The 14,806-nt window shown below is 32.9% G+C and overlaps 2 protein-coding genes across 5 annotated transcripts in view; both read right to left on the bottom strand.

Moving 5' to 3' along the window:
* LOC124371990 (adipocyte plasma membrane-associated protein-like) overlaps positions 1 to 3,437 on the bottom strand; it is a 32,893-nt gene extending 29,456 nt beyond the window's left edge. Inside the window, exons 1-2 of one of the 4 annotated variants that reach the window (XM_046830371.1) lie at positions 3,094 to 3,437; positions 1,208 to 1,335 (exon numbers count right to left, since the gene is read on the bottom strand). The gene's annotated coding sequence lies outside the window, so the exon portion shown is untranslated. The other 3 variants (XM_046830378.1, XM_046830364.1, XM_046830386.1) reach the window with 3 other exon arrangements.
* Positions 3,438 to 6,826: 3,389 nt separating this feature from the next.
* Positions 6,827 to 14,806, bottom strand: part of LOC124353450 — a 95,294-nt gene continuing 87,314 nt past the window's right edge. The window contains exons 24-29 of the mRNA XM_046803292.1: positions 13,936 to 14,160; positions 12,871 to 13,038; positions 10,997 to 11,100; positions 9,998 to 10,165; positions 8,713 to 8,860; positions 6,827 to 7,029 (exon numbers count right to left, since the gene is read on the bottom strand). Of these exons, the coding sequence (XP_046659248.1) occupies positions 6,833 to 7,029; positions 8,713 to 8,860; positions 9,998 to 10,165; positions 10,997 to 11,100; positions 12,871 to 13,038; positions 13,936 to 14,160 (1,010 nt within the window). The 3' untranslated portion in view covers positions 6,827 to 6,832. The remainder of the gene's footprint in view (positions 7,030 to 8,712; positions 8,861 to 9,997; positions 10,166 to 10,996; positions 11,101 to 12,870; positions 13,039 to 13,935; positions 14,161 to 14,806) is intronic.

The raw sequence follows: 14,806 nt of genomic DNA, 5'->3' as shown, positions 1-14,806 counted from the left end.
GTCCAAACCACCAAAGATATCATACCACTCCATTGCTATTTAAGGGCAATCAAAGAGCAAGTATTCGGCACTTTCATTCTGCTCATCACATATTCTACAGAGCGGATCCTCCTGAAGGATGCCGACTCTGTGAAGATGCTTCCTCAGGTGACCATGTCCCGTGATCAGACCTATAACCCGAGAGGACATTGATCTATTTAGTGAGAGAAGGTCTGACGCCACTCTGGAGGAAGGTGACTGTAGTACCATTCTGCTCATTCTCATGCCCGGATGCAACCTCCACCTTCTCTCATGTTCCGTGTGAACTCATTTCGAGACAGCCCCAAAGTATTCACACCTTGAAACACCGCAGAACAGTTGAGGGCCCGTCATAATTGACGCTGAGCCCCGGTTGGCCACAGCATCAGCTCTTTCATTCCCAAGGATCCCTCCATGACCAGGAACCCAACAAATGGTCACATTGTTGATTCTAGCAAGGGAGGAAACGGCTTGATAGCAATCCCAGACTAGTTTAGATTTGATCACACAAGAGTCCAGTGCCATCAGTGCTGCCTGACTATCCATGAAAATGTTAATCGTCTTGCTCCACAGGAGCAGGCTTATAGGAATGCCTCCCGCCACAAGTGTGGGCTACGGGCTACTGTTTGCAACAAATGAAAACACCTCTCAAGATAGTACCAATCAGTTAAATAAATAAATAGGATGATAACATAATAAACATAACACAAACTCACTTAGCCTACCTATATTATTTTATGTACATGTGGCCGGAAATGGCCGCTACTGGCTACTGTAGAAGTACACAAAGAGTTTTAATTCATATTAAGACGTAAAATAAAACTACACAATTTCTTTTCGGTCCATTCTGACACAATGGTCAGTAATAATATATTTTTATGTGGACTTATGACTAACATTTATATTGAATCATATGCAGAAAAACATTACTCATTAAGTACACAAAGAATAACGATGAGTGTTTTTGTAAATGACTGCAACCAAACCTAACCAATTAGGAAAAGCAACGCAAAGATGCCCAAAGAAGCTATTTAATAGTTAACAGAACTGAAATAAAAAAGGAAAAACAATCAATAGGCCTAATCTTCACCATGGAGGTAGAAACGAATAAATCTCACCATGGAGATAGAAACTGTAACTAAAATGATGAAAAACAGAAAAAAGTGCCAAAGAACTCTTAAATAATTACCTTCAAATGCACTTACACCAGTTCTTCCAGCTCAAATTCTCATGACAATGTTGGAAATCTTAATATTCCCTCTCCCTCCAAGGGACTCAGATTCCTCTAGGCTTCCTAGATTGATTAATAGATATAACCTAAAATAAAAACAATTTTTGTGCAATATATACGGTTTGAGACTGCCTACAAGGTCTTTCCGGAAATAAAAAGTGTACTATTTTAAGACATTCTTAAGGGTCAAGATTGTTAATATAATAAGGTAACATGGCTAGGCTGTAGTTTCTATAATAAGCGGCCCCCACCATAATCGAATCATTGATATTCATGATTATCTAAACTACCACTACCAAAATGTCAAACCGATTAAGTTATAGGTATTTCAAACTACAATAGTTCAGCTCTTTATCTAGACTATGTGTATTTATAAAATGTAACAAACAAAACAGTTTAACATTTAGTTACTTTTACTATTTCTAAAGATAAACGTGTCTTGACAGCTTGTGACACAAATAACATATGTACCTACATCGCCATTTTACCTGCAGCCATTACTCAAACATCAATACAAATGATTTTACTTTTGTTTGAATTAATTTGGAACAATATTGCTGTTCAAAATATTAAAACAAGCTTCCAATAATTGCAAATAACTATAATTAGAACGTTTTTGAGGGTAGAGTATTAATACTTAATATTCATTTATTGAATACGCGTTTATAAATCATATCAATATATCTATAGTCATAATCACAATCATATTTCAATTTAAAATAATTAATATAATCTTATAAACAATAAATGAGCTCTAACGGTCAAACAAACAAATAGTTAACTGGAAATAGGAAAAACTCATAAGTATTAATGAAATGATAACAACATAAAAAACATTTATAACAAGAAATACGAAATATGCATAATAATTTTTTTCTCTTGGGTAGCAATGATTAACCGTTTTCAAAAAGTTTTTGAAGCATCTTCTCTGGAAAATCGTACTTCTCTTCTGTACAAATACTCACAGAGATGATCTGCAAGCAGGTCGGCTGCCATTTTTTAGACTTTGTTACACAGCCCTTCATGAGCTTTCGACTGTGTGCTATTATCTATAAAAGAAAATATGTTTAATATATGAAAAAGCGTTTATGGTTGATACAAGTTAGTTATTGTTCAAAAATCAGAATTGGTGAGTTATATCAAACATTATAAGTAAATAATATTGTTTATCAATATCAATATTAAAAACCGGATCCACTTATCGTACCCTACCCGTTTTTATTCAAAGTATTTTTAGTTGATAATTTGGAACCCTGTTCCACTTAGTGGTCGCTGCATACACTGCCTGTGGGTATAGTAAACATTATCCTTAATTTAACCAAAATACAGTTTTAAAAAGAGCTAGCAGTAATTAATTGTAAATGACAATAATTAGAAGGTTTTTGCATTTAATAGTTTAGGTATTTTTAATCAATAATTAGGTTTACAGCCAAATATTGATGTTTCCCACAAGTACTAACTGTTCCATAAATACCATAATAAATGGTAATTTATTACTTAAAGCTACAAACTGGCTCATCATTCTTGAAGATTACCTTTGTCAATCAGAGGAAAAAATTGATGGTTTAGGCCTGGTCCAAACCAACATTTAGAAATTTTTGTTACTCAAATCTTATATAAGTAAAACTAATAAAATTCAGATTATTACTCAAACCCTTCTAAATGACAAGCATATTTACTTGGTCTTCAGCTCTTCTATTGCATTACTGTAGTAACAAACTTAACCTCTACCTTTAGATTTTAGTATGCAACACATATATCTTTTTACATAGATTGTTTATATAAAAAATATGAGATTATAATATTAGGTTACCGTAACTACTAACTACCGTAACATCACTAACCGTAATAGGCGTTACAGTTGCTCTAACTCAATCTGAATGTGATACAAAAGCAGACCACTATAACCTATTACAGAATCACTCAAATGAAACCACAGCACATAGTTGCAACAGAATTAGTGAATGTTAAACGCCAAAGAAACAATTGAAACTGATTCTGAATTTCACAATGAATGCTAAAAAAGAATTCTAAATAATTTCACTTGAACAATAAAAACATGAATGCAAAATGTCACTTTGAAGTCTGAAACAATAACAAACTCTCATTAACAGACAGGTGTACCAATGCTTTTATTTCGTTGTCAAAATGATATGAAACTGATTGGCATCAAGACATTCCGAGATACCACAAAATACTATACAAATGTTATGATCTACTATAATAGCTCTATTATTAATATTATTCGTTTTTTTTTACAAAAGAACTACAATTAATAATCAGCTGTGAAAATAAATTCATGTGGCTGTTCGGTATTTGCGTTGTTTACAGTGATTGTTACTGAGTTACAACGATTATATTTATTTATTTATATACGGAGAACTCCATTTTACAGATAAGTATAACTTAACCATAAGTATATTGTATGGCTTATCCTAATTGCTATATTATTATTTATTAACAGTTACTCGCGGATTTGTACATGATTTTCTATCGATTAAAATGTACGCTTTAGGCATATCCTTTTTAAATGGCATAATAAACTCTCCTCAAAATAAATTATGCTCACTGGAAGATATTCTAATCTCCCAATCCATTTCAAAATAATTGGACTTTAAGCTAAAGAAATTCTTTGGGGTACAGAAGTTGGAGAGTGAATATCTGTTTGAGTACAAAAGGGAGGTTCAATTTTTTCTGCAATGCTCTGCAATCCCATGTCCAGAAAAGCTTCGTTAGCCAGTTATGTCTAGCGAAAGATTTAACCCGGATTTAGCTCACCATGTAAAACGTGGTCTTCCTGAAGTTCTGGTAAGGTAGATTAAGGAGCGAATTCAATAGTATTTAATTGTTTTTAACCTGATAACTTGAAGAAAATAGATCCCAGAACTGTGAGATAAATAGTTTTTGAGAAAATCAATGCCAAATGTAAAAAATGGAAGAAAAAAAAACACATTTTTCATATTGTAATTTTACTTTGGTTTTACTTTGTTATTCAACTTTATTATTTTACCAAGAAACAAATGAACAATTTTAATACATCTTGTAGAACATTATATTCGTCTTCTGGTGCCAGTTGAGCATAATAAAGGAGCACTCAAATTTTTGGCTGAAGATGTTTCACTCCTCGTCAAACACCAGCAGATATAAATAAGTAAATAAAATTGATCAAGATTTACATTCTTTATAGTTTATATTATTACCTGCAGCTAGTGTGATTTTTATTTGAGTTATCCTAAACTGACACTATTATATCATATGGCAGAGAATTGAAAGTGCAATAGAAAACAACAATTTGTGGTGAAATGTCTGATAATGAAAGTGAGCAGATTTTATACGGTTATAGTAGAACATTTCATTCTAGTGTTTACACAAGATATAACTCGATAAGATATAATTCAATGTTGTAAATTGAGGCACAAAAAAAGTGAACTGTTGGACTGCCCTTTGTGGAGTGAGAGGCTCGAGTAGCTCAAGATGTAAATATTTGAACGGTAACAGTTAATGATAAGTTACGTGGCGCAGACCTCATAACTAATTGAAATAATCCGATCTCTCCGTACAAATAATGTATCTACTGCATGAGTAATACCATCAAACATAGAGTGAAATGTGAACATCGATCAATTTGAAATTGACGCGTGTGGCAAATGACAGAAGCTAGGACATCGTGTTTCAGTTGAGCTAGGGGGATACCACAACGTTAACGATTACATTGAAAATTCATTAATACGCCTAATGTAATAACGTGTTCTTACCTGTGGTGCTACCTTGCGTGGAACGATGTCAGGCCAACAAATTAATAACCATGCAGTCAATCTTGAAGGTAGTTATGTGTTGGGCTTATACTTCTTACGAATCTTCGTAAGTTTTGGATAACTTGTCAAATTGCTATATTTTTCGCAATCGCTCAAATTACATAAGTTCGTAAGCGACATTAGTCCAGGACAGAGAGTAAAGAATAATACCTAGACTAAGTATACTCAGGAAAGACATCACACAGAAAAAAGTCATCACCTAGTAAAATAGAAGTAATTCTGAAGGTCTGGGACAATAAATTTTACTAAATTAAAATATTTTCTAGGCTTAGTAAATTATGATGCTAAGTTTATACCCAACTTGTTTACCTTAGCTGTACCATTGTGCAATCGAAATAAAATAATGTTTGTTTGTGGAACACTGTTTGTAAACAGGCGTTTAAGTCGATTATAAAAAAAAACTTGTATCAGCACCTATTTTAGCACATTATAATCCAGAGTTCGTTACGTTTGTATACAGACAGTTAAAATAATGGTCTTGGTTGTTTTCTGTTCAGAACCGAGTACAAGGAGATTAATGAACAATGCATAATAATGTTTATTGCCAACTGAAAAGGCAAAGTCAAAATACAGACATTACTTAATTACAACGCTACAATAAAAAGTACACTAGTCTGTAAAGGGCACTGCATACAAGTTAAATTAAAAACTGATAGTAACATTATCCTACAATTTTATATGTGAACTAAATGCTCGTGGGTCCATCCAAAAATGTACCAATCGTACTTTACTAAATGGCCCATTTGCTTTGTTTCGAGATCATTAACCTCAGTGGAATTGAAGTATTCAGTAATTGATAAGTATTCTTAACAACTGTTTTTGCTGTAAATAAATGCAACCAAATTTTGTTTCGTAAAAAAATTACATTGGTCATGGATCATAACAGTTACTGTTTTATTTGTGATTTAAAAAGGTTTGCCTTCTTATGAAGAAAATAAACTGTAGTGTTGTACACTCTTTTTGTCTTGTTATGATTTTAATATTGAATATGTGAGATCAGAAGCAAACTATCACGTTGTTCTATTTATAGATTAAAATTAAATGTTTAAGATCTGAACCAATCCCTTGAAACAACTGTTGAAATAAATTGGGTTGGTACTTATGTTCGAAATACCTTACAGGTTTGGTGATGTAAGGGAGGAAACTGAGAAAGATCCAGAACTAAATAAAATCTTAGGTTTTGTTTTGCATGACAGGCCTATAAACAATGTAAACAGTGAATTTAATCGCTTATTTCTTGGGACAAAATGAGCTAATTGTTGAGCAGGGCATTTAGATGAGGGGGAACCGTGTTATTGTTCATAAATCTCATAGAAAAATATTTTAAATGTATTGTGCACTGGTCATTTAGGTGTAGTAAAATGAAATCATTGGCAAGGTCATATTTTTTGGTGGCCTGGTATAAAGATATGGAGATTTCTTCTATTGTCCATTGTTCGGCGACTAATATCTGCAGTTTTACCGTCTTCTTTGCTTCTGTAGATCGGAAATTTAGATGGATTTTTAGCATTTCTCTTTTAAATGTATTACAGAAAAGTATAACCTAACTGCTACGAGTATATTGAGTAAACCTTAAAACAATATTAAGTAAACAATATTATAAAATACCGGGTTTTAAATACAGCCAGCAAAATAAGGCATCATTAGAAAATGGAATACCAGCGGAAACACCGTCCTTTGGAGTCTAGATGATAATGAATTTTAATTTGTATAACTTGCACCATAGTTTGAGTGATTGGGAGGAATAAGACGCAACACACAGTTTCGCTTATTTTTCACCACGATAAATTTCTTTATCAAAACTATTTATTTCATTTTCAAGCCAACTATAGTGAGTAGGCCAGGAAACATTGGTAAAGAGCGACAAATTATCAATTTTAACACTAACGATTCCAATGATGTAGTGGAGATCATTGGATATAGTAGTCAGTCCTCCGCCGCTGTCACCTTTCTCAGCTATGGAAACTACAACATACAATGAAGATCACAGATTAATAATTAATTAATCATTTTAATATTAGTGTTATTGTAAGAAACTAATCTTGTATAGTCATTCCAGGCCTAAGTGCAGTAAGCAACAGTGTATTTACCACAGCCCAGGCAGGCTTGCAATGCTGTCTTGTACGATAGGTGAATTGATGCTCGGGTGAAAGTTTCTTTATTTTTGCTCATAAGGAAATAACTTGTAAACTAAGCTACAGAATGCAGGTTACAATACATTGTAAAGATACATTGTTAATTAATGTTACAATAATTGAATTATTGCTAATCGAAAACTGTATTACATTGCCAATAGTTTCGAAAAATATGTTTTTGAATAACTGATACAATTAAGATATCAATTATTAAAAGCTAGGTACTGATTAAGTGTACTCTTAAATGAAATAAGAACTGTAACTAAATTAATATAAAAGTTATAAGAGTTTGTCAGCAAAAAAACTAATTTTGCTTAAAGGAAAACTTGACAAACTGTAACTTCTGACGAACACATCTTTTTTGCTTTAAGCTGTCAAACAACTGGAGGTTTACATTTTTTTAATTTAAGTCAAATACAATAATTTTGTATTTTGATTCCGGTTATTGGGTATCAGCCTATTCTAGATTCACACCAGTCATTACCCTGAGTATTGGTGGCTCTTTACCACTATGTCTCTACTCATTAAACATGAGTACCTTCATAAAAGTTTCATATGTTATATTTTTATAGTAAATACCTGGCTACATTTTTGTTAGTTCTTGTAATAGATGTATTGAAAAGAATAAACACTAAATATCTTTGATGACTATTCTAAAGGACTGTACATCAAACAACAAAATTTCGTCTAATTAATCTTACAAGCTAACTTTAATAATTAATTTCAACAATAATAATGATGTCCAGTTATAGAAGCTCTACCGTTTTGTTTTGACTCAGACTCTCTGTCATTAAAACTGAAGCATCGTGGTTTTGATAAGCAGTCTGTATATTTTATTCAATTTATGTCAGTAATACGGCACAGCTTATCTTTTTTAACTTAGGGTTTTTTTGTTTGACTTTTATAATTAATTAACGAACTTTACAGTATCCCAAGGATTATTCTGTAATCGGCTGGGACTAGTGGGATCACTTTTATTTTCATTATTTGTGAACAGTTCTTAATGATTATTATATTCAGTGTTACCTATGTACCGATTGATAATACGTGTGTGATTAAATTTTACCTAAAGACAGTTCTAATAGCATTAGTATAATTATACAATTTAATATATTTACATACAATTAACTGCCCAGTTACAACTCTTGAATTTGCGGATGATTTGGGTTTGGGTATATAAAACTAACATGTTTATGAATTCGTATAATTTTTTTAAACTGTACCTTGTCTCATTTATGTCTGATTTCACAGTGACTTAGAAATCTCTCCAAACATATCTACTCTTCGACTAAAAAAAAATTACACTAATAATGAAATAAGGAAGAAAATACAGTTTTAATATAAGAACTACTACTAAAAATACATTTGATATTTTTCAAACTTGAATAAGAAACCTATATTTAGAAAAGAACTGGGTTTTCTTTTACTGGTTACGTAAAATATTATTTTAAAAACCAGAATAAATACTACACGAATGTCATTTAAGTTAAAAACTGTTGGAATTTATAGTTACCTGAACCCTTCGCTCCACAAAACTTGTCGATGGACAGTATTTTAGGAATTTTCCTGGAGCAGACAGTGTGGTCTATGATGGTAAGATCATTATGAAGTAGAACATCACTTTCCTTCCCATCGGCCTTTGTCTTGCCCCAACCTACCACCTAAAAATATCACAATCAGTTAAAAAATTGCATTTTGATTTATTTGCTGAGCTTATGATCACTCGTAAGACTGTAAAAACAGTTTGCCTGTCTAAAAAGCTGTTGAAACTCTGAGCTGAAGTTCTTGAAAGAGGTAGAAACATTTGATTACATTTAAATTTTAGAAAATATTAAGTACACAGTGCGGGATCAATAGAGTAATGTAGACAACAAAGACAAAGTTACGGACGAATACGATAAGAAACGTTCATAGTTTCCAATGTCCTCAGACCTGGTTGACGTTCAATCAACCCTAAAAGTACGCATTTGGTTATATTTACTTAATTGAATCAGCTTACTGCTTCGAATATTCCAAACTCTACAGTACTGGTTGTCACACAATTATTCTTTGGAATCATAGTCCATATCAAATTAAATCCCATTCACATTTTTAGTTTTACTATGAAAGCACTTAGTCAAAAAATTTGTCCTAGATAGGGTTTTAAGAGTATCGAGTTTAAATATTAAATCCAAAGACACAAATGCTGTAGGAGACGACAGAAGAAGGTGAGCAAAATAATGACTGAAAGGAAGACAAATTCATCATATTGCAAGTTGGTTCATATGCGTGACAAACATTTCTGTCAAGAATAAGGATGATAAGGACAGTTGATAGTGATGTATAGTGGAGGAAGGGAAATAAAGAGGAAATATTTGTCTTAAATATGTTCAGACATTAAACAGAGAATAATTTAGGTACGAGTTTTCAGCCGTGTTTTTGGTCATTAAAAAGTGTCAATAGAAACAGCGTTATTCCGCTTACTGAATTGATGACTTTGAGGTGAATAATCATGTATATAACTCAAATTAGTCCTCCATTGATCGAAAAACTCGAAAAATAGCATGATTTTACTAGGTATGTAGTTTGTTTATCCTTTGATTTTGAGAATATGATCTGGAATATATTAGTTATCTGCGTCACTCAAATGTTGGCAATTCTGGATTCATTTTTTAATTATTGAAATTGTATTGGCCATTAGTACTCCTCAAGGCGATGGTATGAATGTTTGGGATTTGGAAGTTTTGATAAATCTATTCTAATAATGGTAAAACGTTTTGGTAATACATCTTTCTAAGTTAAATCAAGGAGTGACTCACATATCCAGTAGTGTCCTCGGTGATTTCCAAGGTCATATGGATATCTCTGCAGACTGGCATGACGAAACTATTTACTTGCACCTTCTCTGTCAGTAAGATCAAAGCTATATCCCACACGTATGTAGTCGCAGCGCCGTTGTACTCTATCGGGATACGGATGTCAGACACCTGGAACACGTCACAAATATTACTGATAAAGAGCAATTCTATGATGTCTCAGGAACTTTTTCCCTTTAAAATTATCTTATCTAGAGACAGTATTAGTGTCAAGGATCGCAGGATACCATCTGATTTAACAAAAACATAGAATATTGTAACAGACAGATAAAGCCCAGGCGATGATCAAAATTCAAGATATTTCTGTATGATTTAATATTCCTCTATCTATTTACTTTTCATTTGAGGTAAATTAAATTTGCAGCCACCCTTTAGGTAATGGCTATAACCATACCAGTTATTTTCAAAGATTTAGAAATTGAATTTAAAACGAATCTTTAGTATAGTTTTGCTATTTTAGTTTAAGTTCCTCGATAAAATGTTGTGCTGATTCAGTGCTAAATTTGTGATAATATTACTAAATTGCATTTAATACTCTGGCATTGCCTTTAAAGTTGTTGTCTTCAAAAAAATAGTGAAGTCCAAGATTTAGAATTAAAACGTTACAACGAGATTATCATTTGACACATATGCATAAAAATTATAAAATTAATTGTGGTATCTATAGTTTTAACATCTTTATCCACGATAAAAAAGTAATACAGTAGTGAAATGATGATTTTAATATAAACCTTCATATTTCATAAGTACATATTTTTGACTCATCATTATTTAGGTAAGACATGTACATATTTAATAGAATGAACTACGCAAAATAAGAATTAATAATTATTGTAATTTAAACTGGCCAGAAACAATGTTAATGATTGGCATACTAATAAATGTGATCAAAATTTCTGCTCTGGTGTAGAAAGTAATTAATTTTAGTTACACATTGCTTACATTACATTTGACTGCAAATGGCTCTTCGTAGTCCCAGGACCTGTAGTATTTCCCCAGCCCGACTTTCAGATCCTTTGGTTCCTCCAGCACCACGCAATGGGCGGCTTTAAAATATAAATGCTATTAGGACTCTAAGAAAATAAGAAATACAAAGCGTTGGTAACATTAGATAAAAATACAATTCAGCGGAGAAATTACAAAATAAGTCCCGGAAATTCCATAATAAGAATGATAGCAATAGACGGATTTCTATTAAATGTACGAGTACCAACCTTGTATTGAAACTTATTATTTTTGAACAGTTCATATTGTTATGATTTGCCATGGGAGAGTAAAATATTAAATGTTCTGTAGAACATTCAGGTTTTCTAATTTTCCGGGATATAAAATACTAGCAGTCACCCGCGGCTCCGCATGCAAATTCGTAGGTTTTGAAAACACACACACACACACACACACACACACACACACACACACACACACACACACACACACACACACACACACACACACACACACACACACACACACACACACACACACACACACACACATACACACACACATACACACACACAGTGTAAATACACAGCTCTTAAAAGCCTACTTCTGTGAAAAGACAACTAAGCTAGGTTTCATAACAGCCGTTAAATGTTTAGTACAATATTTAGACAACGATGTCTTTTATATCTACACTGCTAATTGTTACTCTCTGCTTTGCACGCAATTTCATATGTTTTGCACCTCTATGAACACTTAAGATTCGAGTGAATTATATTTCCGACGCCAATTTTGAGTTTGCCTTGTTGCCACAATCACGAAAATGTGTCAAAAAGTGCATATTTATGGTCATTGAAATTTACCGCGTTTTCAGTATTTTTTGTTCAATAGTTGATTTTGGCTTGTTTCCTGATAAAAACATTATATATTAAAGATCAGAGAAGCCTACTTCTTTCAAAAGAAAACTAAGTTGGGTTTTATAAAGACTTTAAATTTGTAGTAAAAGCTAGATAGTAACTCTGTTTTTATACCTAATACTTAATATTTGCCAACAATTTACAGTCTTTGTTTCTTTATAAACTGAAAAATATTTTTAATATTTCAGAAAATTTACAGCTGGAATTGGTACATTAGTTCAAAACCACAGTCCAGCGAACTTTCATCTAGCACTGTTCTTACCGACCGCTTCAAAGGGAGTTTTCGGAGTAAAATTATGACAATCTTATGTTTTAGGACATTTTATAAGGTAGATGAGTACTTACCTAATCCCTGAAATAAATAAACCACCTGAAAACTAATACTCCTTAGAGAATTTAAACAATGTAAATGTAAACAAATTTAAAATAGTGGTTAAATTAAAAGAAAAAAACACATGGTTGTGCTGTCATAACAGAACGTTTACACAGAACAGTTAATTAATTACATTTAACAGGTTCTTTCAATAGCTCACAACTTTAGAGGCTTAGAGATGGGATTTTTGCTACTTTAAAGGCCAGCGGAGCGTAGGCTAGAGGGATTTTCGAAATAAGAATAGGCCTATATTTATCCTAGGGACCGTAAGAATAGTAATTACATTAGTTGAGTTACAGGTTATAAAACCTGATAAAATTACATCCAAATAATGTTTGAAACTGATTTATACAAGTAACTGGTATTGGAATAAATCATGAATTATTTTTTACGTGGTTTAATTAACACCAATAAATGTCATTTACTTTTCTTAATTTCTTTCTTAATACAGAAGTAATGAACGTGGATTTCAAGACCGGGCGATATATCGGTGTTGCCCAATACCAGAAAGTTTATAACTCTACCCACAATGATTTATTTTATATAATGATATAACTTTGACAAATACTCTTTCTTGTTCTTACCGGTCAATACTATGCGATTACTTATTAAGGTTCCTCCACATATGCATTGCCAATTGTCTCCATCCTTCGTGTACAAGCCGGCGTGCCATGGGAAAGCGCCCAAGGGTGTGTCAATTCCGTCAACTACGGTTGGCGAGATTGTTACACCTCCTTTGGACACTCCGCAAACTGAAAACCAAGTTAAAATCAATCAGGTTTTATTTTGCCGCATTAGAAATGTGTTCTAGAATCTAGATTGTGCCCTTGACGATTGACCATTAAGAATGTTGTACGCAATATATTTTATCGAATAAACTATAAAAATAATTACAGTAGATCAGAGATTCGGTTTTGTTTCATTGCGTCAAAGAAATATCTTCAGGCAATCCTAATAGAGAGTTTGTTTTTAGCGTGGCAATGTTTGAGCGTTTTAAAAGACTGATGAAAAGAGAATCGGTGGGGACTTACTTACATATTTGACTATAATCTCCGTTCATAGTTTCTTAAAGTCTTGATATTAACTAGAATTAAAGATGGTGTTCAGTAACAATAATAGAAAGTTGTGGGTAAGTACCTTGCTTTACTCGTGTCTGTGATAACGGAGCTCCAAGAAATCTATATTCAACACTGTAATACACTAAACTATTTTCTGTATTGCATTTCCTCTCCCGTACTATCACTGAGCTGTTTGTAGTATGAGAGCAGATTGAGAATCTACTTATTATATCTCAAGTGAAAGTCAACTGATTGGGTGGAACTTATCTACATCCGCGCCAATGCAATGGTCTGAATGTACCTGATCATGTGCTATGGAAGGTCCTCAGAGCAGAGGCTGCCAAAATGTATGAGACTTCAGAGCCTGGAAAGGCACCACTTTGGGATACTTAATAGATGAAAGTACCTAAAGATTTAGGGTATCTTGATACAACCCACATATCTGAATACGTGCTTCATTACCATGAACTTATTTTATTTATGACAGTGCTTATAAAACTGAAATTCTTTTACATTAGTCTCACATGCATTAAGTAAACATCTTTTGCTATGAGTTGATAAAAATATAACCTAAAAATGAGAAATTATGACCTGGTTCGCATTCCGGTAGTGTATTGGACCACCTTCCGTTCTGCCGGCAAGTCAAAGTGCGCTTGTAGACTCCAGCGGCGGTCAGACTAGGATACTCTGAGTAGCTGGGCCGACACTGGTACACGGCCGTGGTGTCGGGCAACATTGGCTTGCTGCAGTCCACTCTTGTGTTGCCGTACATGCAACGCGGATATACAGAGTCTGATTCCAATGGCGGACACAGCTCTGTTTACAGTTTAAACCAACATTAACATTTCTACATGCTGCATTAAAAACACTGATCCAACAATAGGTCAAACGTAATGATACAATCCCGTGTAGCCTTGTGTCCTAGATGTCTGAAGAGTTATACGCTTTAAGCCATTAGAAAAAAAAACTTTCAATTTTCACCAGTACTGCTTTAGTTATTTGTTTTAAATAAAATAACACATTGGAACATAAGGTTCTAAATATAAGTTTGGGCAGTTCGTGCAACGTGAGGCTATTATTTGAATAGTTATAAAAAAATCAGCATTTACATCTGCTGCGAATATTAGGAGTTGTTTTATATATATATATATATATATATATATATATATGTGAAATTTAACATACAAAACTAGGCAAACCCAGTGATGGATTGGCTTAAATATGTCCAATGCTTATTTTGTTTGTATGCTTATACACATTCTGTCCTTAAGTGAAAAACGGTTTAGCAATTCAATTTTTAAAATTAAAATTTTTGCTGATTGGGAACTAACAATGACAGTTTAAGGTGTCTGAACTTTGATAGTAACTTTCATAGCTAAACAAAAATATATTAAAACACATATAAAATATATTTGATACCTTGTTTTTTTAAATTGTATAAAAATAACCACAACATATGTTC

The sequence above is a fragment of the Homalodisca vitripennis genome, chromosome 1 (assembly GCF_021130785.1).
Source record: "Homalodisca vitripennis isolate AUS2020 chromosome 1, UT_GWSS_2.1, whole genome shotgun sequence".
Taxonomy (NCBI): domain Eukaryota; kingdom Metazoa; phylum Arthropoda; class Insecta; order Hemiptera; family Cicadellidae; genus Homalodisca; species Homalodisca vitripennis.
Note: the sequence above shows the minus strand (reverse complement) of the source record. Positions and strands in the feature narration are given on the sequence as shown.